This window comes from Cyanistes caeruleus, chromosome 8 (assembly GCF_971803275.1).
Source record: "Cyanistes caeruleus chromosome 8, bCyaCae1.hap1.1, whole genome shotgun sequence".
NCBI lineage: Eukaryota > Metazoa > Chordata > Aves > Passeriformes > Paridae > Cyanistes > Cyanistes caeruleus.
The window spans coordinates 27,817,772-27,845,138 of NC_141708.1; the positions used below are offsets into that span (position 1 = coordinate 27,817,772).

Here is a 27,367-nt window from a genome sequence, read left to right on the forward strand (position 1 = left end):
TCAAATGCTTTGACTGTTGAACATGTCAAACATACCCATTTTAGTTCTTATTTATATCTTATTTTGTTTTCTTTGAAGGTGCTCACGTAAAAAAAAGAGGCTCATTCTTATTATTGTTTGCAGGTTTCCAACCTGTACCTGTATGACAGTGTGCTCATGCTGGCCAATGCTTTCCACAGAAAACTGGAGGACAGGAAGTGGCACAGCATGGCAAGTCTGAACTGCATGAGGAAATCCACCAAACCTTGGAACGGAGGAAGATCTATGCTAGAGACTATTAAGAAGGTGAGAAAAGACAAACCACCATTGTGTGAGCAATTGAAAGAGCTGCTTCACATCTACTCGAGCATTTGAAGAAGGTTTTAACTTCTGTTCAACTTTTCTTTGATGTATTACAAGCAAGTGATCTACAGTGACCAAGGACAAGCTACAGCTATTAAACAAGCAAATGATTTATGATAAACAGGCTACAAACAGTGCAGTGTGGCTCCAGTGGTGTGTGTTCTGCTTCTGTTGTTCTCGTAGCTGCCTTCTGTGGAGGAAGTAGGATCAGGAGTACTCATGGGAATTGATTAATACATTTTTGCAAGAGGATAACTTTAGGAGCCTGGGGGGGAAGGAGGGGAAACCAGTGACGAGGTTTATGACTTATGTTCCATTTTCTGCAGCTCAGATAGCTTTGTAAGTTAGCTGAGCATTGGTAAGGATCTATTTGTGTACTATAGCCCAGAGCAGAGAAAAAAAGGATCTGATTTGGCTAAGCTGTCACTAACAGTTACATTGTCTTGCACAGTGCTAAAATACTCAAATATGGACAGAACTGTTGCTTTGCAGACACATGGCAACTTCTTTTATGAGAGTTTGTTTGATCACAAGCAATAGTAGAAAAAAACCTAAATCTTTTACTATACTAACTTTTAAAATGGTTTAGAAGAAAACCTCCTGTTCCCAGACATATACTGATGAAATAATTTTCCTCTAATAAAATGATGCAATTTGATCATCCTGACAAGTCCTAATTATACCATCCTTTGTTGATAAATTAATTCGAACTTTTGTGTCTCTTCAAGCTTCTTAGCTACAAAGGCAGAATCAAACTGTGATAGTTTCACAGAGATGCAATTTTATCTTTCCTTCATGCCTCTCTTGGGAGCACAGCAGGCATACCCTCTGTTTTGGGCTAGGAGTTCATGCCTTGGTGCTCAAGCTGAGAACTGAGCCCGCTGCTCTCAGTTACGCTGGGAGAGCTGCTGTCTCACAGTCCACTAAGACACTGCTCTTTTTCTTTGGAGTCTGTTTCTGTGGACAATAATGACCTGATGGCTCATAAACATTGTGTGTGTTACTGCTACAGTAATTTTATTTAAAAAAAAAAAATTAAAACAGAAGTCTTTTGTCTAGTGCTGGGTTTGAGCTACTGAAAAACATGCAATGGCCACATTTAAGTTCACTGTAAACATGATTAATGCATATTTGGCACACATTTTATGCAGTGCGTTTATGAAGGCAAATGTCTTCTGTTCTGAAATTTCTCAAACTTGTATCCTTAGGGCCACATAACTGGATTAACTGGTGTTATGGAGTTCAGAGAAGATGGAGCCAACCCCTATGTCCAATTTGAAATACTGGGCACCAGCTACAGCGAAACATTCGGCAAAGATGTGCGGAGGGTAAAGATATGCTGCTTCCTTCTCTTTTTTGTGTTCCTCTAAATAATATACATCCTGCCTCACAGGAGAAAATGTTATTCTTCAAGAATGAATTAGTGCTATGCTGCAGAAGACATTTACTCTATGAGAAATATTTTCTAATTTATTACACACTTAAATCTTGAAAACCAGTTTTATATTGGTAGGCAGGAATCCTGCAAGTTATTTTTCCTGTGCAGTAACAATGTAATGCCATAAGCATCCTGTGAATATAATAGTGAAGACTGCACAATTTAGCTTATGTGTTTTATTATTAATTAAGATAGGGTTGCTATAATATAAATATGAAAGATACAACACAATTGACACGTCTTACTAAGGAAGCTAGCTGAGTATATAAATTACGTAAACACGCTGGGATGTTTTAAGTATAGCTGCTGCAAGAATTTGAGATAAATAAATAAAAAATTCTAGAGAAGAGAATTTCCTACGCGAAAGGTGCTTTGCCATGAAAAGTAAAGATTGACCTGTCAGTGGTAGCTGGTGGAACAAGGACTGCCAAGGATTAGAAGGCAGTTCAAGCGGTTCCATGGGATTATAAACATAAATTGTCTTTTCTGCAAAGGATACCTTGAACACACTCAGGCAGAGGGGACGCTACAGAAATGTATGAAACTCCCAGTGGAACAGTGAGGTTCTGATTGGAACCCATGCTGTAAATAGTTTCGAAACTTCTCTGATGGCTGAAATGCAGACATTACCATGGTATGATCAATGGGTCCTACATTAAAAAGAGCTGAACAAAGAGGATTTCACAAATAATTAAAATATATTTGATTTGTTATTTTCATTTGGCCATTGGTTTCTGTGATTTGCTTTGATTTGTCTGAATTGCAGAAGTGGAAAAACAAGCAAAGGACTTGTGTTTACATAATCATCTTTATCAGCTAAACATGAGATTCTTTCAGAGTCTAATTTGGCACAAGGATTCTGGTCATGGAGCCAAAGTTGTGCAATATCTATTAGAAATTCAACAGAAGGGAGAAAAGTATTTGAAATGCATAAAGTTCCAGGAGATATAATTGAAAATTTTCAGTTGCCAAAAATATGCCTCTGAACACTTCACTTTGGCTCTTATATTGTGGTGACCAGAAGAGGTTATTTCTCAATCCACTTCCATTTCTAGAAGATTGAAAATGAGGAAGTCTTATGTTTCAAACACTATGTGAATTAGAAAAGATTAATTTATTGTCTTAATTTTGGAAAAAGTATTGCCTATTTAATAAAACAAGCTTGGCTTAGGAGGTGTAGGAATCAATCCTGGTTCTCAGGCATATGCTTCTCACTTTATGCACAAGTATTCAAAACAGAAGTATCTGGTGCCATGCGAGATACTGTGGACTACTCCACTGTTTCCAGCTGCCAGTCCAGAAAAGCTTGTGTCCTGTCAGTGCTGTGTTATCCCTAGCACATGGATGCCATGGGGCATTAAAGTTTGATCCCATTTTGTTACAGAATTCCCAAGTGACTTTGCTTAAGTCATAATTACCTTCCAGTAAAATTGTCATGAACACCACAGAGCACAGGTTTGAGCTTTACAGGCAAACTGGGATGTGTGAATATACATTATTAATGTGTATTTCAAATATGGTGCCACAGATACAAATGCTCTCACTTTGGTATGTGCAGACACTGACCATATTGACACCTAATCCAAAGGTGTGAGGTGGAGATAACTAAAATATCACTCAAAAGCAACCACAAGGCAAAGAAATCGGTAAAATGATTAAATGGGAAAATTACTAAAATGGCTGACCTGGTGTACAACTGATTACTTTTGATCCCTAGTGTGCTGCTTTGAGGTTTTGCTGCAAGGTGGTTAATATAGGAAGGCTTTATATATAGGAAGGAACACTCTTTGGGTGTTAAATGTGGAACACTATACAGTTCCCAAGAATTGAAAGGGAGTATAATTCTAAATGGGTAAAAAGCTAATGGCTGTGGAATACTGCTCTGAGCTAAAATGAAGTTCTGGAAATTATCCTTTCAGTGTAATATATAGAGAGTAAAAAGTCAGCAATATGCTACAGAAGTTCAGAGAAGAACTTGGAAGAGATGATTCCTCTTAGAGCAAAATTACCATGGAACTACTGGAATTCAGTTATTTAGCCAGACTTTTTATTATTGCAGCAAAAATATGTTACAGCTTAGAAGTACTTTTAAAGGCTCAGAAAGTCATGCTTGTTTTATTTATATTACTTGAGTGAAAGACCAGGTCTGATGTATTGTCAGTTGCTTCAATTTCAGCCTTTGGTCAAGTTTAGCTGTAGAGGTACGTATTTTGGGTAGAAAACAGAGAATTCTTTCTGCATGGTTTTATTTATGTATGGAGAGTATCTGTAATTATTTATCCCTGCCCAGACTCTACAAGAAACCTTTGCACTTAGGATCAGTGACAGGATAGGGCAAAAGACTGTAATGTTGAGTGTTGAACCTTAGAGGGTATCCAGTCAAAAGCTTTTAATTGGGCTTTTAATTCTCCTCATCCCTTACAAAGTTTCTTGGGGATCATTTCCACCAGAACGTTTCCTGGAAGGAAAGTAATCCAAGTCAGTAACTCAAATCTGCAGGATCTTTCAGAGCTATTTTACAGAGGCATCTTGACTCTCCAATTTTCCTGAGATCTGGTCTTTCTGTAGAACACTTTTCCTTTCACTAGCTGTGATTTAGTTATGATTGCACCTAAATATACGTATTTCATGCTCAGTGTAGCTTCTTTATTCCACAAGTCACTTTGTCTCGTCCTTTCTTACTGAAGTCTAACACTATGTGGATTTGGTAAAGGCTCACAGAGGCTTTTGTGTATTTTGTGTGTTACTGTTTGTTTTTCCTTTTGGTGTGCTTTAGTGAAAGGGAAACTTCAGAAAATGCTCTAATTTCTTTGTTTTAAACATAAAAGAACTGGGAATGTCCCTTAACATATATCACCTTGTTTTACAAAAGGGTCAGGTAATTGCCTTCTATTCACTGTGTACATATGAAAGTTTAGAAAGCATTGTGTATTCATGCTTAAAATAAAGATTTGTGTGGTGGCTTATTGGGGCATTTGAAAGTTGAAGATTGCTGGAGAAACTGAAGAGGCTTAAATGTCTACTGCTTGATGATTACCACTGTGATTTACGTTCCCAGTGTCTATAAATAACTTCAGAAATAGCAATCAGAGTATCTGTACATTAAAATAAAAAAAAAAAAAAAAGAAAAGGAAGTGGATGTAAAGTGATAAGGAAACATAATAGATCAAAAAGGAAAAAGCAGAAATAAAGTTGATGTCCTGCTTTCAGATTCCAATGGTCGTAGAAGGGGAAAGGAAGGCAGGACTACATTAATTCTCTCCTTAGTGACTATCTATATTATTAACTTTTATTAATTAAAGCCTTGATGGAACTGTCAGAACATCTGGGCTGCTTCATACTTCTTATGTTCCTGCACTTGGGTAGATTTTACACAATATAAGAGCTGGGTGATCCAGCTCTTAATGCAGAACTAAGGGAGTTGAAACTCCTGGGTGGCTTTAATAGCAAGTTGCCACATCACTGTGAGCTCTTGTGGTGTAAACCTATTTATTCTTGTTTGACCATGTGTGCAGAGAGAACTGTAACAGTTAACACACCTTGCAGGGATGTGATTAGGCTAAGTTAGATGATGCCTGTAAAGAGCTTTATGATCATCTTCATCTTTGGCAGGAAGATCTTCTGTAAGTGTGAAATGATGTGGGTATTCAGTTTACTTTATGACAGGGGACACAGTTTTTCTAAAGCAATCTGCATTTCTTTCCCAAGCTGGCTGTAATGAAGGCAGAATTAATGGTTTGCACACATTTTGTATTTCATGAGAAGCATTCTGTTCAAAATGATAATGTTTATGATTGGTTATTCATTTCTGTCAGTTGGTATTTTTTTTAATTAGATTTTCTTGAAATATCATCAGCTTTGTAAACAGTTATAGTTGTTTCCTACAGCACTTTTGAGGCAGACTGTAGAAGTCACTGTAAGTAGTTTTTGTGATACGTTTCACAGTTGTTGAAACCACATTTTTGAATTCTGATACCATGGTTTAGTTGGGATTGTTACTTTTAGACAAAATCTCATTATTACCACGATGACAAATCCCATGCTTCTTATTCATTGCAAAAATGAATGGTATTTTTAGACATCTGCAGTATCAAGTGCTTTCACCCCCAATAATATTGCCAAATCCCATCATGCTGCTAAAAGTTATATTTACACCAAAAGAATTATGTGATTCCTACCATAATTGAGTCAGTTTTACTTACATGGAAAAATACATAAGTTAATTGCCTGGGTTTAGATGTAAAACAGATTCCTGCCTCCTGTTTGAGCACGTCATTAACAGACTTTTTTTTTTTACACCAAAAACTACTTGGGTGTATGTTGCCCTGAAACCTAAAGCCTTCTGGTAAAGTTTTCATAGTTTTAGTTACTTTCCCATGAAAGTTCTATAAACATAAGTTGTTTATCACTTTCCTTCTAAGAAATGTCTTTTGATGGACGTTTCTCATGACCAGTGTGCTTGGGAGGGTGGTAACTTAATTATCCAATCCCTGGTCATTGTTGAGAACCTATAAATACTGGAGTCAGAGAATAAAGAGAGTTTTTTTGTTCTGAACCTGAGAGTGTTTGTGTGAATCATTTCATGTTCTTTAGTGACAGGTGTTGTATTTCAGTTTTACCCATTTGGCCCAAGGTATCTTTCAGCATAAATGTAAGCCTGAACTTATGGCTACATTTGATCACTAAAATCCCTCTGTTACTTTGCAAAGGGAATAGTCCTCTCCCTCTTGGTAGACTGCAATTTCCACATATTTACAATTGGTTAAACTTTCTCTTTCTGCTTGAGGTGATTGAGTGTCATGGTGAAATTATTTGGAAAAAGAGCATTGTGATTCATCCTACAACCACAATGTGTTAAACCGAAAAAACAACTGAAGTATTTTACTCAAATTAATGAACCCCCTTAAATTTTTATTTCTTATTTTCTGTGCATGATGTATGTGAGGAATGAAAGTAAATGCATTCCTTGCATATTCCATAAGTTGAATTATTCATGGTGAAAAATGCATCTTAACATATAGGAAATGGCTATGATCAATTTTTAAGTCATAGAAGAAAACTAAAGAAACATAATAACCTTGAGCATTTTGGTTTGTTTTTTCCTTGAAATAAAGTGGAGTCACTGCTTGCCCAAGTTCTGCAAATTGGACTTCTTTTCTAATTGAAATATACTTAATGTTGTGTATGCATTCATTGTAAAATTCTAGTTGAGTTATTTCACTGGAGAGTGGGTAAGCAATTTTAAAAAATGTATTTTCTATTGCAGATATGTGATACATAGTTCTTTAAAAGTTTTTTTTTAATTTTAAGTTATGTTTTTGGAAAGCACTGCCAATGGGACCTATGCTTGTGCATAAACTCTTACTTGTATTAGCAAACTGTGCCGGTGTCAACACCAAGTAAAAGGGATGCCTTGCAAATTTGAGTTGGAATTTCTCCAAGCATAAGATTGTGCTGGTCTTCCCCTCTGGAAGACTGTTTACATGACATTTTCACAGTGTGAAGCTTGAAGGTAGATTTTAAAAAGCAGCCCTATCTGAGGTAAGAGTGGGGCCAGGACAATTAGGTGCTGCAGAAGTTTCCACAGCCACATGCACCACTATCTGTATATTTAGAAATTCTGTTTAATTTCTAAGTCATATACATATTATATCATACCTACCAGGTTATAATGAATAGTGGGTATAACATTCTCCTTTTTTCACACATATGCAGTAGTGCATAAAATTGGGATAATAGGATTGCTAAAATCAGCCTTGTAAAAACAGTTGCAACTTTAATTATGGAGTTTTCACCAAAGCTCCTGTAATTTATTGATGAATCCTAGGAGGGTATTCAGAGTGGAATGACAAGAAAAACCCCTTTCTGTAGCTCAGCTCATGAAGAATCTGTGCTAAAGTGTGGAAACTATGAAAAAACCCCAACTATTTGCATACAGCAGCAGGTCAAGATTTACTGAACTTAACAAATAAAAAGAAAAGAAGTATTTGAAAAAAACTATACAAATTTTTTTTACCATTTTAGAAATCCAGAAATGGAGATTATTTACAATTTTCTTTTTCACAGTAACAATCTTGAAAAAAGGCAGTAAGCTCACTACTCCAGAAAAGAGGAACAGTCTGGGTTTTTATTTAATTTCCTTGCCTGAGAAATATCTTTGATCCATGATTGTTTAAAATTCACACCTATTCCAGAACTTTCTGTTGAATGTCAGAATAACTTTTTTTAGTGTAATGTGTGTTTAGCAAAACTGCTTTGAAAGAAAACCACAATAATAATAATAACAATGCCTAAATGCTGTTATCTTAACTGTCAGATAGAATAGATGTCATCTTGGCTTTTATAAGGACATAAACTAAGGAGCTCTAACATCCCTTCATTTACAGCATGATCTCAGTGTCAGGGACAGTTGCAAGGACTGTATGTTGAGGGAGACCATTTAGTTTCTTCTCTGCAGTATTGAAAAATGTATTTAATTCTTCTAATGGTTGCTGTCTTGTATCATTTGATAAACTGCAAATGCATGTAAGCGAAGCATAATTTATGAAGTAATTTATTTCAGCAGTAATATTAAAATCCAGGGTAACTCTTGTGCCTGCCTGTGAATATTGTTCTGATATATTCAATATGTCCAAAAGTGGATCTTTAAATATAGGTAGTTAATCTCTTTGGCCATGCTTCCATTGTAGTTATTAAAAATGAAAGAACTTTGTGGTTTCTCTTTAGTCTTATTAAAATAAACAACATAAATAGGAGTTATCTGAATTTCCCTTTCTATTTGTATTTTTTTTTCTGCCATTTCATGCCAGATTAAATTACTGTGTATGAATAAATATTTTCACATGCAGGTTTTCAAAAGACAGGTTTAATGACAAGACTTCTTTGTGACCAGCCCAAATGTGGGACATGAGGAACCTCTCTGTCACCAAGTGGCAAGAACTGTCTGGCTTGCTTTGACTTGGCTCCTTAATTTCATTATACTTAAAAAAATAATAATCCTAATTTGTAAATTTGCCCTTTTGGAAAGATACATTCAAAAGGGCATCAGAGTTCTGACTGAACTTCTTTGTCTTTATTGGCTAATTCATTGCCATTACAGTACTTGGCAGGTGCTGCTGTTCCAGTTCTTCACAGCACTGCCTTTAAATTGAGGACTCCTGTTTTCAAACTACACAGGAAACACTGGGTCTTACCTTAAAACAGGTACAATCTATAATCAGTGTGAGCCAAGGAAAGAATTCCAGAATATCCCTGGTCCACAATATATCTTGCAGTGGGAGTGAATGAGTTTATGAATTTGGATAAAGTATGCAGATGACACGTAATAAAACTTGGTTTTCATTCTGAGACATCATTTTACTGGAATGAATACAGGCTTACATAACAACTAAAATGAAATATTCTTTCTGAACATGCCATAGTATGTCTGTATTTTTAATGAGTGTGATGTTCAAACATCTACTAAACTCACAACAGTATCTTTGTATGAAAAGGTAAATTGTAGGCTCCCACAGACTTTACTGATAAGGTCTGAAGAAATTGAGAATACTGGGCTTTGTTGGAAAGCAGATGAAGTGAGGAGTAAAGGAAAAACAACAAATAATCCAGACATTCTCTGTTATAGTGAAGGAGTTAAGGAAATATCCTGCTGTACAATATTGACCAAAGCAGCTAGCCAGACACAGGTTCTCTTTTAGGCAAAGAAAGAGCATAAAAATATTTGAACCTGACACCAGTTATTTGCTTTTACTTTACTTGCTCCCTGAATATGAGCAGAATGAAAAGAAAGAGAGCTTGCTTGGCTATGGCAGTAAATTCCTGTCAATTGGAATACCACCAGAAGGTCCCAAAAGGATGTGCTTTACTTTGGACAGCACTTGCACTTGTTCTCACTGAATCTGAAATTTGTGTGTTGTCTTCTGATCATGCCCTTCCTCCCACCACAACAAGACTTTGGGGAAAAAATGGGGAGTCAAATTCTTCCTCCTAGATGCCTTTTGCTCTGGGATACTGTGTCAGGGGTGAAAGTGGCAGTGGCATTTTGTGTTAGGTGGCTGAGGGACTGGTGATTCCACCAGCCTGTTGAGGGATTTGTTGGTTTCAGCAGGTTGACCACAATATCTCCCTACACTGTTCATTGTCAAGTCTTACATTTTTCAAGATTTTTGCATTGGTAGTATTTTGCTGCAATACTCTGAGAGAAGTGGGTATGTTTTAAAGTAGGTGAAATAGCAAAATCTAGGGATGGTATCTGACTGATACCAGTTCTTGGGCATTTCTCTGGGTTGTTTTTCAGTAAGGATTGTTATCTAAATATACATAAGGTTGGCAAAATTCAAAAACAGGTGAACTTCTACAAAGCATTCTAAAGTTTTCCAAATACTGTTGTTGGCCAGGGAGGTGACTAAAGGTACTGATGCTTTTAGTTCCTGGAGCCTTACCAGAAAATAGTCCTAGACAAGTGCAACAATCAGCAATTGCTTACATGGGAGAGAAAAAGTTAATATTTAGTAACTAGGAGCGTAGGTGATATTTAATTGTATGAGATCATTTCAGTTTGAGTAGTTCTGGCACCATCTATAATTTTCTTAAAGCTTTATGTGCAATTTATTCAGCCATAAGAATTATAATACAGCAAGGCACAAGTTTGCTCTATAATATTGCTGCCTGAGCTGTATTGAATCTAAACTGAGTTCATGCTCTCAAGATGCTGTTCAATACCAAAGTACAAGGCCACAGTATCTGTTTATATTAAAGTAGCACCTGGAGGCTGTGGTTTTGTTACACTGAGAGATGTCCAGGTAATTAAATGTATATTTATTGTGTAATATATAAACCATGTGGCTGTGTTCAGAAATCTGCTACTGCTATTTTGCCATTCTGACAGGAAAACGCTGTCATAATCTAAGTTTGGAGAACATTCAGTACTGGGACTTCTCCAGGGCATTTGCTAAGATAGGGATGAATATTTCTCTGGATCAGGTGTAAGGGTAGGTATAGCAAACAGTGCTGCTCAAGGCTCAAACTTGCAGAGGAAGCAGCTCCCTTCTGGAGTAGTGTCTGTTTTTTTCTTTCTTTCTTTTCTCCCAAATTTTAAAATAATGTGAGTGAAGTATTTCATAGTAGGCTTTCCAGACTTTCTCAGTAATACTACAAGGTATTTACACTAGAGAAACAAATGTTATTACTCCATGGCTTTTGGGTTTTCTTTCTAGGTCAAGAGAAGGCAAAAGAGAACACAAAATGCTTACTTTATGAGCATGAGAGGGCTGCACTCAGATTTTTTTGTTATTTTTCATTAACTCTGATTGGTTTCTGAGTGTTCAGTGGAGGACTGTTCCTCGATAGACTCACTCTAAGACCATTTAGCATTCAGGGCTTTCTTCTTTTTTTTTGAACACAAATAGGAACATAGTAACCAGTGGAGCAAAAAACACAGATTTGCTGGCTGAGCTGGTTTAAAATGAAAAAACTAATCTGAATCTAGGGTACAGCCCACATACTCTGCTAGTCTAGTGTGGCTCTTACTACAGCACATTTCAGTTCCCTTCTTAATTAAAACAAAATGTCTAGTCTTGTAGAGATCTCAAGAAGAGTCTCATATCACAGGCTTGCTCTCTGAGTTTGCTTCTCTTCCTCTTATGCATGCTCCTTTCAGACCTGGCTGATGGTTCTCACTTGTGTGTTGTGTTCTGTGCCCCATAAACTTCTCTCTGCTGAGGAGAGAAGCCACCATGCCTCCCATTTTGGCAAGAAATCCAGGGTGATTCTGTGTGCAGACTGGTTCTGCAAGACTGGTACCTTCCTCTGCTGCCTAACCACAGCTTTTTAATAGAACTCACATATTGTCATACTTGAACTGAGGGATTAAACAGATTCCATCCATTCTCCAAATCTATATCTATTTCCTTCCTTTTTCTGTTTTGAATGACAGATGAATTATTCAAAGATCTGTAGCTAACTATGATTTATTAGAAAAGTAATGAAAAAAATGAAAAATGCCTAGTGTCAAATCTCAGAAGAAGAAAGAGAAAAATTTCATATATGTTTTCATTCTTTATGTAGTGTCCTTCTGTATATTTTCCCTATGGGTGTTATTACAATACTTTATTATCAATTCTACTGTGCCAGGCAGGGCTTAACACCATCATAACACTTCATCCATGATGACTCCTGTTGAATCTTTTTAATTATCCACATACCATTCTCCTTTTCTATTTCTTCCACTCCCAAGTTGCAGTGCCAAGCAGTCATTTATTGTAGCCAGTAGAGAAGACCAAATGAGAAATATGGATTGGATGGTCTTTTGTGATTATATTCTTTTGTTTTTCAGTGAGGGCCAGATTTCATAAGGAAAGGAGCTCAGATTACACTAGAAGGGCATTTTGCAGAACTAATCAAAATTTTAAGGCATTAAATAGTTTTGGCTTTAGAACAATTATTGCAATTACATTAGTTTTTTAGTATAATTTATTATGATTTTTCAAATTCACAAGAGAGAGTTATGACTGTTGGAACAAGCACACAGCAGGCAAAACACAGAATAGCTTGGATTGGAAGGGACCCAATCCTCTTTGTCCTGTCACCCCATATGGGTAAAAAGTCCCTCTTTAGCTTTCTTGTAGCCACCTTTAGGTAGTGGAAGGTGCTGTAAGGTCTCCCTGGAGTCTTCTCTTGTCCAGGCTGGATAACCTCAGCTCTCTCTCACCATCTTCCTAGGAGAGGTGCTCCTGTTCTCTGATCATCTTCCTGGCCTCCTCTGGACTTGCAGCAGCACGTCCACATCTTAGTTTTAAGTTGGGGACCCCAGAGCTGGATCCTAATATTATCAGGAAACAAATTTTATGGTTTAAAATATATCAGTTGCCAAGAACAGGTACATCACAGCCTGTTTCTTCATAATATACAGCACTTCAGAGAGGATCTTCACCTGCCCGCTGCTCCTGCTGCCTGCCAGATTATCTTTGTCTATTCTCACAGATTTTGAGCAAAATATTCTTTAAGAATCTGTGCTCATTTTGCTTGTCTCTCTGTATAGGAGGATTTATGGTAGGTCTTTTGAGTGTTGATACTGGATTTTGAAGATAAGCTGCCCTTTTTTTTGGCGAAGAAATATGAGTTAGAAGGATTGCCTAGAAGGATGAGAAGAATTGGAGCAGCAAGGATCTCTTCAGCTTCTTTCCCTCCTGTGTCTCCCAACTCAGCCTGCCTGCATTAACAATCCCCATTGCTCCACGGCAGTTAGTCAGGCTGCAGCAAAGATTAAATATCCTTTCCTGTAGCTGAATTAACTTTCTAGATGTAGGTGGTATAAAATAGGTACATCAATGTACCTACTGCTTCTCTGGCTTTAATTATTTCAGAAATGCTATTCTGAATTCATAAGTGTGGGTATTTCCTGGCTTAAAAGTTTAGGATCAGACTCTCAGGCTCGGTAGAGCCTGACTTTCTAGTTGAAGAGGGCTGTTTTAATTCTGATTTTGAAACACCACTCTAGGATATCTCCCTTCTGTAGCTCTGGCTTTCTTCAGCAGGTATTTCATGGTCCAATCCAGAAAGACAGTATGTGCATTAATACTGCTCCAGATTAGAGAGCAAAGGAAAGGGATTTTTTTCTCCTCCTTTTCCATTAGAAGTAAACATATTTTAAACCCAAAGCCATTTGTGTACAGCCGCAATCCTGCCCCATTATTGCTTCAAATCCTTGCCTGTTCCCCATGCTTCCTGTCACCAAAAATAAGCAAATAATGTCTTCCAGCATCAAAATTGGGTGGCTGTTAATTTGACCTATCTTAGTTCCAGAATTTCTTTACCTTTTTGTTGGCATCTCAAAATCACAGAATCACAGAATGAGCTGAGTTGGAAGGCACTTAGAGAGATCATGAAGTCCAACTCCTGTCCCTGCACAGGACCAGCCCCAAGATCACTCACACCATGGGCCTGAGAGCATTGTCCAAACACTTCTTGGTGCTGTGACCGCTGCCTTGGGGAGCCAGTTCAGTCACCCTCTGGGTGAAGAATCTTTTCCTAGTATCCAACCTAAGCCTTCCCCAGCACAGCTTCGGGCCATTCCCTTGGCTGCTGTCACTGTCACTGCAGAGGTCAGCTGGGCAGCAGCACGGTGCTCTGTGGGGAGGTGCACCAGCAGCACAGGCTGTTCATTTCAGCAATCCCAGAAACCTGGGGATGCAGTGATTCGTGAGGAAGGGACCTCCAGCTGGCCTGCAACTTAAGCAAGCTGACAAAGTCTGTTGATTCAAATACTGGTTTGATTGACAGCGTCTCTGCTGAAATCCACTTCAGGACTAGTTCTGTTGCCTTCCTGATGTATTTGTACTGAAGGATGTCTGGTCTTGGCTGCCTCAGACTTCTTTATGTCACAATGTGCTCAAATGTAAATCCAAATGGTCTCCCTATTTTTGTTGCTATTTTGTAAACCATTTGCATAAACATGCTGGATCTTTAAATTTTGGGCAAGACTATAAAGCTTGCAAACTCTCATAAAGGCATATTAAATCTCTAGATTTCACTGTCTCTTAATTTTCTCTGTGGCATATTAGAATCTGATTTTCATGTCAGTCGCTTAAAAAATACAAATCAACAAAAGGCAATTCTTCTGGGAGCATTTTGAAGGCTTTATGTGGACACATTTTTAGGATGGAAAAAGCACAGCAGTAAGGGTTCATTATTTTACTTAGGTGTCCTGACTAATGCTGTCAAAAATTCAATGTTGAGAAACAAGACATGCTGGGTGGAAATGCTAGAATATGAGAAAACCAGAAAGAATTTATGGATACTAGTCATCAATAAACCTGACAGACAATATCAGTGCTTCCTTTAGCTGATTACAAGCTAGAAATACAGCTATGCTTTCTGGACTGTACATTATATTATAGAAATAATATTGCTGTGAGGAAGAGTTTTTCTGTATTATCCCTGCACAGGGATTTTGCAGACAGTTCTGCAATGTCCCTCTCAGTTCTCTGGGCTGGCCCAGCTGCCTGGCTGGAGCACAGGCAGGGCTCGGCTCTCACCCTTCCCCTCAGCAGAGGATCTGAGCTCACATCAGGGTAACACACCTGGGGCACTCCTGCTCTGGTTACAGCACAGAGAGAGCAGCCTCACATCTGCTCGGGGAGGGCAGAAAGCTGTAAAGCTGGGAATATTTGGGATGCTTCAGTTGCCTTCAGTACAGGAAATTGTTATGTTCCTGTGTCACCCACCTATCAGCTGATGAGGATTTGATAGATATTTTTGGACAATCTCAAACAAAGAAAAAAGGCAACAAGTTGTCTAGTAATAGTTTAGAAAGAAAAATTAGTTTAGAAAGGAAAATTTGGATATAAAGAATACACAGGCTAGCTTAGCATGTGCAAATATTTATTAAAATCAGATGTCATTCTTAAAAAAAATACGATTTTTTTTATAGCCTTAATAAATAGTTCATCTTCTAGGTCAGCTTTTTTGTTAATTTTCATAAAGCTAAGAAATGTTTTGGCCATCATTTTTATCTATGTGTTTTTCAGTTTCAAGAACTAAGTCCATATAGGGAGTTTTTCCCTATGTGTATATATACATACATTAGCTTCTTTCATGTAGAGATAACTAAATTTTACCCCAGTTTCACCAATAAAAGGCAATAATTCCTTCCCCTGTAACTGGCAGGCAGTGAGTACAACCAGTGCAAGTGGGGGTTCTGTTCTAGGAAAGGCAGTACACGTAAGGTCATCCAGATAAACACACCAAACATACAGCTGTCCTTTAGCTTGTGTTTCTCTACCTGTTGCTTCTCTTTTCAGCCATTCCAGACACCTTGGATTGGCTGTGCATCATTATCAGGCATCTATTTACCTCAGCTGAGAGTTTATTAAAACCAGAGGATTCTATTAATGAATGTGTCTCTGATTCTAATTTTAAGTCTCCTTTATTAAAGCTTACTCTCACTTGGCATTTCTTTTCATTATGTGAGAGAAAAATGCACAAACTTTTTTTTTCCTTTTAACTTTTCTTTTGCAAAAGCTAAAATATTGAATTCTAGCTAGCTGGAATTGTAGCTAGCTAGACTTTGATGTCTTTCTTCCTACTTCTGCCTTTAGTCTTCATAGAGATATGGTCTCTCTAAAGAGAGAGTTACCTTCATATGAAGACCTTTGTACCTCTGCCCATCTTTATTTTTCCTTAGTGGAAAATGAGGCTGCCTCAGAAATGGGTTTTGAATGGATTTTTAAATTCCCTCTTCCTCCAAATGTGGCATTGCTTCACTCTGTATCATTTAATAGTTTTTAATAAATATTTTCTCCTATTGTTTTGTAGTAATCTGCTTAAAAGGACACAAACCTGTTAATTTGCAAAGACAGATGATGTGGTCTGCCTGGACATCTCTCAGCTAGATAATTTCCAATTCTCTTAATAGGTGTGTTTGGAAGATGGTGATTTATATTGAATCATGAACTATCTTGAGTTGTAAGGGACCCACTTATATAATCTAAATTATTAACTAAATATAGGGGACCAGGATACAAATATATAGAAACCACATTATTTACAAAAATTCTTCTTACTACATCAGTAGTATGGGTTTGTTTTTTATGCATGTTTTAAGGGATTTACCTGGACAATATGAGGTGGGGGAGAAAGGACATCTGGGATGAGCAGCTGCCTGGCTTCTTGTGAAAATTAGGTGCTTTTAAGGTGGCCAAAGTCTAGTAATTAAGTGCAAATTGATTTGGATCTGATCACAGTCTGGTTTTGTCCCTTTCCCTTTCCCTAGCTTTTATTTCCTTTAGGTATATAATATTGGCCATAATCTCTTGTTTAACTTTCTTGCTTGTATTACAGTGCAAATTAGCCCATTTGTGCCTAGCTAGTTTTTTCTTAAAGTTTATTCTCAGTTGTGTTGTTTCTCTGAGTTTGAAGCAGATTCATAGCTCTGTTAGTTAATTTGTGATGCAAATTGACTTCTATTGAGGAATGTTAACTGCTAGTTCCCATCCTCCTGAAAACTCCCTTGACTTTCCCCTTCTCCAACTGTTGTGTACTTTGAAATGATTTACCTGTCATGCCTCAAACTGTTGACATTGTGAAGTAGTTGTTACTTTGCACTGCAAAAATTACTGAATACATGTGCAAAAAAATGAAGAGCCCTTTAGGATGAAAATCTCTATACTACAATGATTATGCCAACTGATGAAACTCTCAACTGCATGTGGTTCTTTTTTGCTCTTTTTTCTTCAAAACAAGAAAAATATAAAACTATTAAAACTTTCAGATGTGTTATAAACCTCTGATGTTGTTTTTTGAAAGAAAAATGGTAGACATCTACCTCAATAAGGTTTTAAACAGTCTTTCAACTTCAGCACTTTGTTCGATTATGCCCTCAGGAATCTATTCTTATTATAATTATGACCCAGAGGAAATATTCTTGAACAGTAAGGTTTTTCCATGCTAATAGCACAGTAGATGTAATACTGAATTCATGATTGTTTAAAAAGCTTTCTGCCAGTATGAGGTAGAATGAACCAGCATCTTTGAAACAAGATACTAACTTTGGGTTGAATCAAGAACTGTAATAAAGGCAAAATAAATTCTTAGGAAACATGTTGAAAATTAGTAGTTTGAAGATGAAAAGAGTGAAATTATTAATAAGAGAGTTTCTTTCATTACACAACAATAGGTGCCATTTGTGCTGTTGGGAGATTTGTGGTTAAAATCAAAGGATCTGTGTTCACTCACTGCTGTTCTCTTGTCACCTTTACTTCAATGGCAGTGAAGAGATGTCATGGGGTCAGTTTCATAACCAGAAAATGCAGTGTTTAGTTAATGCTCAGGGTAGTTTGATCGATATTATCAACACCACAGTCATAATAACTATTCTGTATTCTAGAATTCATATTGGACAAAGACTGCAGAGCAGTGACACTTCCAAATTTGTGTGTGTTTTTTTCTCTATTTTTAATATGGAGAAAAATGCATTAATTTCCTCTTCAGTTTTTCTACATGAGGAAAACAAATGGTAGAATAACCTATTTACAGACATGAAATTTCCATGAGTTCATTTATCAGGTCAAATTAGATGTCTCAGAGACATTCTATTATTTTCATAGAGACTGCAGGCATAAGTGTTTATCTTCAAACACAATCCAATATGAGCAATCCAATATGGAGTCATTATAGTGACCTCTTCTGGTGTTAAAATCAAGTTTAACATCTCCAAAATCTGGTAATGGAACTGTCTTTTATAGCTGGCCTCCATCATGGGGAAAAAGCCCAATGTTTTGGATTTCAGCTGCCTCTGATTTACCTTGTTTGGGATTTCTATTTTTCAGCTCCGAATCGGGTTCAAACCTAGAAGTACATGGAAATATTGATGTGCAGACAAAAACTCTTGAACTAATTAAAGCTAGAAAGTGTATGTTAGGACGCTGGGCACATCCAGGAGAAATCTCTCACAGCATGTGCAAAATCTGTGGGGCTCTTGCCCTTTTTTATCCACAAAAATCTTACATGTTCATATAACTATTCACTGTGCCTATACATATGCATTCTTTAACTCCACTTACCGCTTACCCTTGCTTCGTATTAAAATGAGCTTAAAGTTCTTCTGAGCTTGGGTAGTCTTTTCTTCTAAATGAGTTGGTGGGTTTTGAAATGGGTCAGTGGTCTCTTTGTGAAGCCAGGGATGTTTTTTTCATGTTAAACTTTTTACCTTTGTCTTGCTGGCGTGCTTTCTGGTCTCTTGGCCACAGTCCAGACATTCCTGTTCTGGTTCTGGCTGGTTTCTGGGCCCAGGTGCAGCTATGGTTTTTTCATTTTCACAGTGGGTCATCTTTCTTGTCTCTTTCTACAAACACAACTAAGTCAAGCAAGTAATATATTGTCTTAGCTTTAACTAGGTCTATCAGGTAATAATTATTTACATAGTTTTTACTTCTTTTGATAAATTCTTAATCAAAATATATTGCTTTTGCCTTGCTAGCTACATTCTTAGCTTTTAAGTTTTTTTAACCTTTTTATTTAATACCCCTTAATATCCAAATTATTTATTTTTCTGATATTTTTTGCCTTACTAAATAGAAAACTTTGTTTCAAAAATAGGTATTCTTTGTCCTAGTGTGAGACTGGAAACACTTGGAGCTTTCCTTTAGTAGAAAAGTGTTTACATTTTTGTTTTTAATTCTGAATTCTGGCATCTATTCAGTTCACTTTTTTCCTTTTCATTGTAATAGAAAAATCAGAAACCCAGTAGTGACAGTACCTAATAGCTGTATATAAATAGGGGAAACAAAATATGGGCTTGCTGGCTTCTTCTCTCAGACTTGATCTCTATGTCTTAATTTCATGTTGCAGAACACATGTTTAATATGAAAATACAAATACAGGAAGTGAAAAGCTGGTGCATTACCTTGGTGGTTTTTTGTATCCTCTTTGAAAATTTTGATTGTTTTATGTATTTTGAGCTACATTTTTTTTTTCTGTGTGTTTTATCTGCCCTGAATATCTTGCTTTGTAATACTTGTAAAAGTCAGGTGGTAATGCACCATTTATATGTGAGTGTTCAGAATGTCAGAAACAACTTATTTCACTACAGAAATACAACAGAAATTGATGTCCCTGATGAGACTTAATTCTGTCAGGGTTTTGGCCTGACATTTCTCTGTATCCCTCCCAAGTTTTCTGTCCTTGCTTGCCCCCTCTGTGGGCTTCCCTTCAGTGTTTGAGTTTGTCCAGGAGCTCATCCATAGAGGCCTGGTGGTGTTTTTACCTGGCTTCCTCTTTTTGGGTGCATCACTCTGAGGCTGAAGGAAGTGATCCTTGGGTCCTGACCAGCTTTCCTGAGCCCCTCTTCCCTCCAGGACCTTATCCCATGGCTCTGTACCAACCAGATCCCCGAAGAGGCCAAACTCTGCTCTCCTCAAGTCTGGGGCAGTGACTTTCCTGTGCACCCTTTTCACTGCCCTAACACTTCAACATTCCAGCATGTCATGGTCAGCCAAGGCTGTCCTGGGGCTTCACATTGCCCACCAGCCCCTCCTTGTTGGTGAGAACAAGGTCTCCATAAAGTGACTTGGGGAGTAAGTAGAGAGAAGTGTGAAGGAAGATACAGAAGTGACTGAAAAAGGGAGAAAATTAAATTTAGAAAAGAGAGGATCAGTGGCAAATAATTGTATTTTTAACCAAAATATAATTTAATCTCAAATACAAATTACAAATAATTGTTTGTAACCGTAATTACAGTTAATTGAAGCAGTATCTAAAATACATTAATCTGGAAAAGAAAAAAAAAAAAAAAGATACCAAACATAGCAGTAATAATTACTGAAATAGACCTTTGATAGACAGGTCTAAAATTAAAGTTTGTTTATTTATGTAGGTTGCAATAGAATGTTTGTCCCGTGTCTGTTATTAGAGATTAGAAGACATTATTGACTGTTCTTCCACAAAAAAACTGATAGCAGCAATCTCCTGCAAGGGGAAGTCGGACTCCTTTAAACGAGATGATTAACCTTGTCATATTTCTGCTGGTGTAGTGGGTAACACTGTCAGATGTTTAGATGCTTCTTCTGTATTCAACATCTTTTAATGAATTGAGGGGAGAATTGAGGAGATAAACATAGAATAGAAAAGAAAAAAGACTACTAATATTCTTATTTTAGTCTTAGTTTTTGGAATGTCTTGAGCAATATACTGAGCTGGGTAAACATTACATTCAAGACTATATTTGTAAAAATTCTTTTTCCTTTCATATAGAAACCTTTGGAAAAGTTTTTAGTTTTATAAAGTTAAATGCAATTTTATTTTGTGCTATAGTTCCAAACTGTTCTTTTCCTATAAATGGAATGTCACATTGACAACTTTGATTGCATTAAAACAATTTAAGACTCCTACTGTACATTAGGAGGTGTAGAGAGATTGGTTTGCAGTTCACTTGTATTAGTGATAATTTAAGAATGACCAAATGAGGCCAATAAAATGCTTTCAAAAAAAGAAAGCTGTAAATAAGATAATTAATCCGTAAGACATCAGTTTCACAGAGATTTCAGTATGATACTTTGGTAATGTAATCTATGACATGGATGTCCAGACTATTGTAGCAATAATTTAAGAACAGTTCCTGAAATGTTCCTGTTAACAAATACAGAAATTCATGAGGAGCACTTAGCAAAGATATCACTGGTAAAGAGTGAGCTGGAACCTCAGTTTTTGTACAGTCATGGAAGAGCAGTCAAGTCAAGGGATATTGATCAGACTTTGCCAATTAAGGATCTTGCCTGGAATATTTTCCCTGTAGAATTACAGCTTCTATTCACTCTGAGAACATTGTAATAACAGTTCACCTAACCATATCTAATTTTGCTTTAAATTAGTTTAGGCATTGCTAGTTTTATTTCCACAACACCATGAAATTCATACAAAGACTGCAAAACCCACTTATGCTCCTGCTAAAAATCTAGCAAGTGCAGTTATGTGGATGCAGTAAATACAATGCAATTATTGTAAACAGGACTGCTATGTTAACTGCTCACGTTCATGAAATTTTATGTTCCTTTTGGCATTATGCTAATAAATGGAGGTTAAGTAGGAGAATATCAATGTTCTACTAAATTATTTCATTGTCTACAGCACATTATGTTCCCTCTGAAAAACCTGGAGCTGTGGGATTTGTCTGTCTTACACCTCTTGTGGTGAACTCAAGACTGTGGGGGGTTTGAAGACTAGAATTCTGATCTGGCTCTATTTTAGGTCTCTTGTATTCACATTTTACCTCAGTCATGCTCACAGTCAGTAAGCATAGAAAGCAGCAGCATACCAAATTCAAAGTGAGGGCTGGGGTTTTTTTATCCAATTGATTTTATATTGCTCATAAGATTCTGACTACCCAAACTAAGGTTTATTTTGTGGGTTTTGTAGTTGTCAGATTTGTCTGAACACCACAGGACTTATCTAGGCAGCTTATGAAAAATGCTAATATTGATATTTATTTGTTATGATGTTTAACACTTGAAGGAAGGGGTCCTGATTCAGCAAGGCCTTTAACCTGAGTCTAACCTAAAAAATCAGAATGACTGTTGGAATGTTTAATTTCTTTGCTGAGCTGGGACTGAAACTTTGCCCATTGTTAACATCATCACTTCTTGCTGATTCCAGTGAGAGCCTCATGCTTGTCTCCTAGGGCAGATGGTTAGTAATGCCTAAATTCCAGTCCACAGAAAAAATCTGGAGGGAATGTGATGACTGTGTCAATCTACAATGTAATTACCTTGCAAGCTCTCTTCACCATGTATTAGCATTTCTTGATATCAAAGGATAATACTGTTGGTTTATGAACATGGAAGAATTTACGTAACTTGTTTATTGTACCATAGATGAAATTATGTCAGTGCTACTGTTATTGTTCATAATTGAGACATTTTCAAAACTAACATCTCAAATTTCTAAGAAAAAAAGGAAGAATATGAACAGAAGTAGTATAATTGTGATGTGTCTGCAGTTTTCCTTTGACTATTTATTCTGCAATAGCAAACTGATATTGTCTAATACAAATTAGACACATACTTGTAGAGGTTAATACTTGGTATTTTATATTTTGGAGTTCTGCTTACTCTGGTGTAGAGAAATTTTATTGTTAAAATACAGCATTTTTACCAAGTAATTTGAAGTTTGTGACATAATGGTGGAAGGAAGAACCTTGAAGGTGTCTTTATTAGGTATCTCATCAGAGACACAGCTAATAATATTTTGCCATGACATCTGGAAGGTGTTCTGGGAAGAACAAAGAATCCTCTATTTTTAAAAGATGCTATTTAGTTGCTAAGCTGGACAGAGTGTCAGGTGCAGCAGCAGTAGGCGATGCTTGTGCTGACTGCCATCAAGGAAAAGCTGCATGTCCCTGCTCGCCTGCCATCTCTCCTGTGCTGTGGTATTCTGTCTATTCCGCCCTTAGTGCCTCTTTTGTCTCCCTCTGTGCATCTTCCTTCCACCTACTGGCCTTCTTGCTCAGTTTTTCCTGGGCATTCCTTCCTCTTCTTCTCAACCCTCTGTGCTACTGCTCTGTGGGATTTAAACTGCGTCCATACAAACATTCATGTTTTCTCTTTTATGTCCATCCACTAGATAGTATAATGAGGTGTATCAGGTCCCCATGAACCTCCTGTCACCTTTTCTTTTCTGGCTGTTTTTCTTTTAAAAGCTGTGTCATTTTCTGTTGTTTCTATAGTAAATTAGTATTAAGTTTGTCAGTGTACTTTTCAAAGGAAGTGGTGTGTTTGTGGTTTTCTTTGGGATATTTTTAAATATGCATTTACTTTATTTTTCTCCTCACCTGGGAAGCTTGTCTTACAGTTCAATTTTCTTGATAAAGAATGGTTGATCCCCACTTCTGGGGAGTTACCAGTGTCTAGTTAACTGCACTGTCTTAGGAAAATGGCTCTGGTTTTATTTCACAGATGATAACACAGTAGAAATTTTATACAGTGAACAATTTGATTGTGAAAATTCAAAATGAATATTTTTATGTGAAACTTTAAAATTATCATGGAGAGTTGACAGGGAACCTGCAGGAGGAAGGCACATAATGTGCAACTGAGATTTAATCTGCAGAGTTGATGGCTTTTGTTCCTGCTGAAGGTTCCACATTTTTTCATTCTCTGTATTTATTCTTGTGTATTAGGGCTTTTCCTGATGTATGGATAGCAGTGGCCAGATCTTTATGGAGGGGAAAGTTGATAAACCCAATTATATTACTGTTTGGGTTCAGCAAGAAGTCAGATAGGACCTGCAGACGTTGCCACCAAGTCAGCTACCACTGGCACTTCTGTTTTTCCTCTGACTTTACTTATGTCCCTCCCTTCATTATCGAATACTTTGCTATAGGGAAGAGGATAAGCTGAACTCTGAACATGTTCGGAGTGTCAGTACCTGAAATCTTCTGTTTCTCCCAGAAAATGCATTTGATACCTCTTCCGCTTTCCAAGAAACATTTCCCTTCATAGTTCCGTGCAGAAAGAAAAACAGGAAGATAATTATAAGAGATTTTTGATTTGTCTCTTGAAAATTAGAGATATGATGGCAGTGTAATCATATTACTCTGGCATCTGGAGACTCCAAAGCTTTTCTTCTCACTTGCTGGTGACATTGCAGTTGGGGTTCATAAACTAACTCATAAAGCACCTAACCTCCTGCACAAGGCAGGAGCAGAATGACTGCCAGTGATTCTCTCTTATTTTGCTACATTACTCCAGCCAACAACAAAAAAAAAAAGAATTTATATGCTTTCTGAGAAAATTTTTGTTCTGTTAGGTGGCAGAAGTGTGAAATAGGCAGATTTTCTCATACTTTGCCCAAAATGTGTTCTGCCATGTCTTTTGATGCAGTTTCAATACCACCTATTATTGAGTGCTGATCATCCTAACAGTGACATTTTCCTGGAATGTCACTTCCAGGTCTGTGGCCAGCACCTTTGACTGCACAAGCAAACCTTGCTGACAGTAAAAAGGACTGAGCCTTGATAGTTGAGAAATCTTAATTAGTCAAGTAGACTGAAAGAGAGCTTTTCAACATGGTATTTAGAAAAAAATCACATCAAGATATTCAGCTGTAGTGATAGCTATAGTTGGCATTTGGCAATTTTTCATTGAAATGATGTTCTGGTGGATAAAGTTGTACAAAAAACCCTTTTATTTTGGTAAAAAGATATTAAATTTAGAATTTTTTAACTGGCCTGAAGGGTTTCTTTTTGACAAGATAATTAAAAAACCAGCACAATATTGATCTGCTTTAATATCTTCTGCCTTGTATTGTGGGTCAGGTTCTCTCATATATTTCCTGTGCATGGTGGTCCTGAGGGACTGGAGTGCAACTGGAGGAATTTATTCAGTGGGATATGCAATATGCTTAATAACTGGTCCAGAGAAAGAAATCAAGAACTAGGATTGCAATGGATATAAAACAGGGAAATAGGTTTCAATACTGGAATGGATGAAATCTGCAAAGGCTTTTTCCAAGGATTACACTTTGTCAAAACATTTTACTTGAATTAAAAATGTCTAAACAAAATGTTTTGACACTGCCCAACTTAGATGCCTCTCTGTGGAAAAACATCTCATTTCAGGAGGAAATTAAACTTCCTGGCTTCTTGTATGGCAGAAGTTCCAGCTTTTACTCAAGTCCATTCATCACTCCTCTAAATATATTCATGACTTAGTGTGATGTTTCAGATGGGAGGATTTCTTGGGCTGCTTCTGGAAAGGCAAGCATTCTCCTAGGGGGATTTTTAATATTTTACTATTGAATCGGTTCTGAAAGGGTTCAAGAGCACCCATATTTTGGGAAGGAGGAAGAAAGAGAAGGCATCAAGGTGATCAGTTAAGCATTCCTGCTTGCTTTCCTCCCCATCTGAGTGGTCCTGTGCAGCGTAGGTAAATCAGTACACAAGGAGTGCTCTAACTCAGAAGCATTTTACTAGTGAGCTGCTGTAACAAAGGAAGGCTATATTAAAGTATGCACTGGGGATTTTGGTTATTATAAATTACATTCTTTGAAATCTCATTTAGAACCAGGAACTAAAATGATGTTGGAAGGCTCAAAGGATTAATTCTTCCTGAACAATAGACTGTCACTGATCACTCTGTAAAGTAATTATACTAAATTTAATTATAATACAAGTGCATTGTATGATAGTCATAGTGTGCCCAAAAGAGGGTTTGAAAAGGTGCCTCACAAGCATATGGACTAGCTCTGGGATCACAGTGGCAAATTACAGATGTTGTAATTGAGTACAACTTAATATCAGGCTTTCTTAATTAAAGGTTTGGGGTTGTGTGGGGTGGGTTCTGGCTGGCACACTTTGCTTTACAACATCATCAGCATAATGGAACATATGAACCCTTCCCATTTTATAGGTTCTGCCAAAAGCTCTTATGACTTCCAATGGCATTAATACACTTAAATCAATTCCAGTATCACTGTTGTGTTGAAACCAGAAGAAATCAAATTGTTACAGTAGTGGAAGAACAACTGTTGCTCATTCTGATATTTCAGCTGTAGGAACTGAACATACATATCAATATATGATGATATTTCATAATAACCCTCTCATGAAATCGTAAGCTCCTACTTCCCCATTTCAATCTCCTCTCCTCACTTTCACATCCATCTTCATGTTGGATTTGGACTAGTTATGAGATCTCATTGCCCTTTGAAATATAAAATTAAGGACTGTTCCAGTTTCCAATTCCACCCTGGTGGCAGGCTGGAGCCTAAGGTGCTCCCTAAACTGAGGGAGACACCTGGAACACAGCCTTAACAGAACTGGTCCAGATTTAGTGATAAGATGCTTAGCCAGAATCTTGGCCATGAAAAAAGTTGTGTAAGTCCTGTATAAGCAAATGAAATGTATGCCAATGCTTGGGGAGCAGCTGGAATGGCACGGTGCACAGTAAGCCTGAGAAATTTCCTGCTCATGTTATGTTAGGGCAAGTATCCTGGGAGAAAGATAACAAGATTTGGAGCATGGATATCAGGAATTATGACACAGGAATGGTGTCAGTGAGAGGTAGATGCCTTTGGTTTGTGTTGCAACATATAATGTGTTTGTTAAAAAGCAACAAAAAGGGTTAGGACTGCAGGTCAGCACAAACAAAACAGGTGCAGATCTGTTGAAGTTCCTGAATATATTCACAGCAGGCTTCAATTTAGTTTTGCATTTCAGTGGAAAAAGTTAGAAAATCTGCGAAGAGCAAGAAAGCCAATATAATATGTCTACTTCATTTCCTTTTTACCTTATTTCTTTCATATGCAACTGCTTTCTTACATAGGAAATATTTTCAAAATATGAGTCTGGTGTTAGTCTTTTTACATCTACTTGGCTTAGTGTGATAGCCTGGAACACATTAATAGCGAGTCTGCTGCAGTAATTTACACCATCATTGAAATGATTATCAGATCCTAAGCTGTATCTGCCAGAGATGGGAAGAGTGTCAGTTTATTTTATTGAAGAATATTGAATGTGAAATCTTGCGTGAGCCGTAGTGTCAGCACTTTGTCCAGCATCCACGAGGTGACCTTTAACGTGCCTGTGAAGAAATCTATCTTGATATGGTGGGCTGTTAGGGGGATAGGGGTGATATGCTGGTGTCTGCCATTGTTTGATGTGATTGCTGGTCTCTTAGTCTTGTAAGATTCCTTAACCAAAAGGTTCTGACATATTGCTAGGCAGCCCATTATACAATTAAGCCTTGGTTCTCTTTGATTTTCCATGTGCACAAACAGCTTCTGTAATGTTGCCAGACTAACACAAGTCCTGATGAAAGTCATTGACACGAGATTTACTCACATTAACAGCCAAGTCCTGCTTTTGAGAGACCTGGTATTCTTCCTCCTAACTGATGCGGTACCAATTCAAGACCAGGAGATTTGGCACAAAGAGATAGAAGGATCCCAAAAGGACAAGTAACTATGCTAAAAAACCTATGAAAACTCATTAGGAGTATTGAGAAAAACATTTTCAGTCCTGTAAGTTTTTTTAAATTGTAGCTCTCTATAGTGACTGCAACATTTAGTACTGAAAGGCAATTTAAACTCAGCCAGATT

The 27,367-nt window shown here is 37.2% G+C and overlaps 1 protein-coding gene across 12 annotated transcripts in view; it reads left to right on the forward strand.

The window, feature by feature from the left end:
- GRID1 (glutamate ionotropic receptor delta type subunit 1) overlaps nucleotides 1–27,367 on the forward strand; it is a 493,727-nt gene that overhangs the window by 405,848 nt on the left and 60,512 nt on the right. For all 12 annotated transcript variants that reach the window (XR_015290161.1, XR_015290159.1, XR_015290160.1 and 9 more), the window contains 2 exons: nucleotides 124–285; nucleotides 1,551–1,670. Coding sequence is in view for 8 of the 12 variants with exons in the window: in XM_086900896.1 (XP_086757022.1) it covers nucleotides 124–285; nucleotides 1,551–1,670 (282 nt within the window). In the remaining 4 variants the exon portion in view is untranslated. The remainder of the gene's footprint in view (nucleotides 1–123; nucleotides 286–1,550; nucleotides 1,671–27,367) is intronic.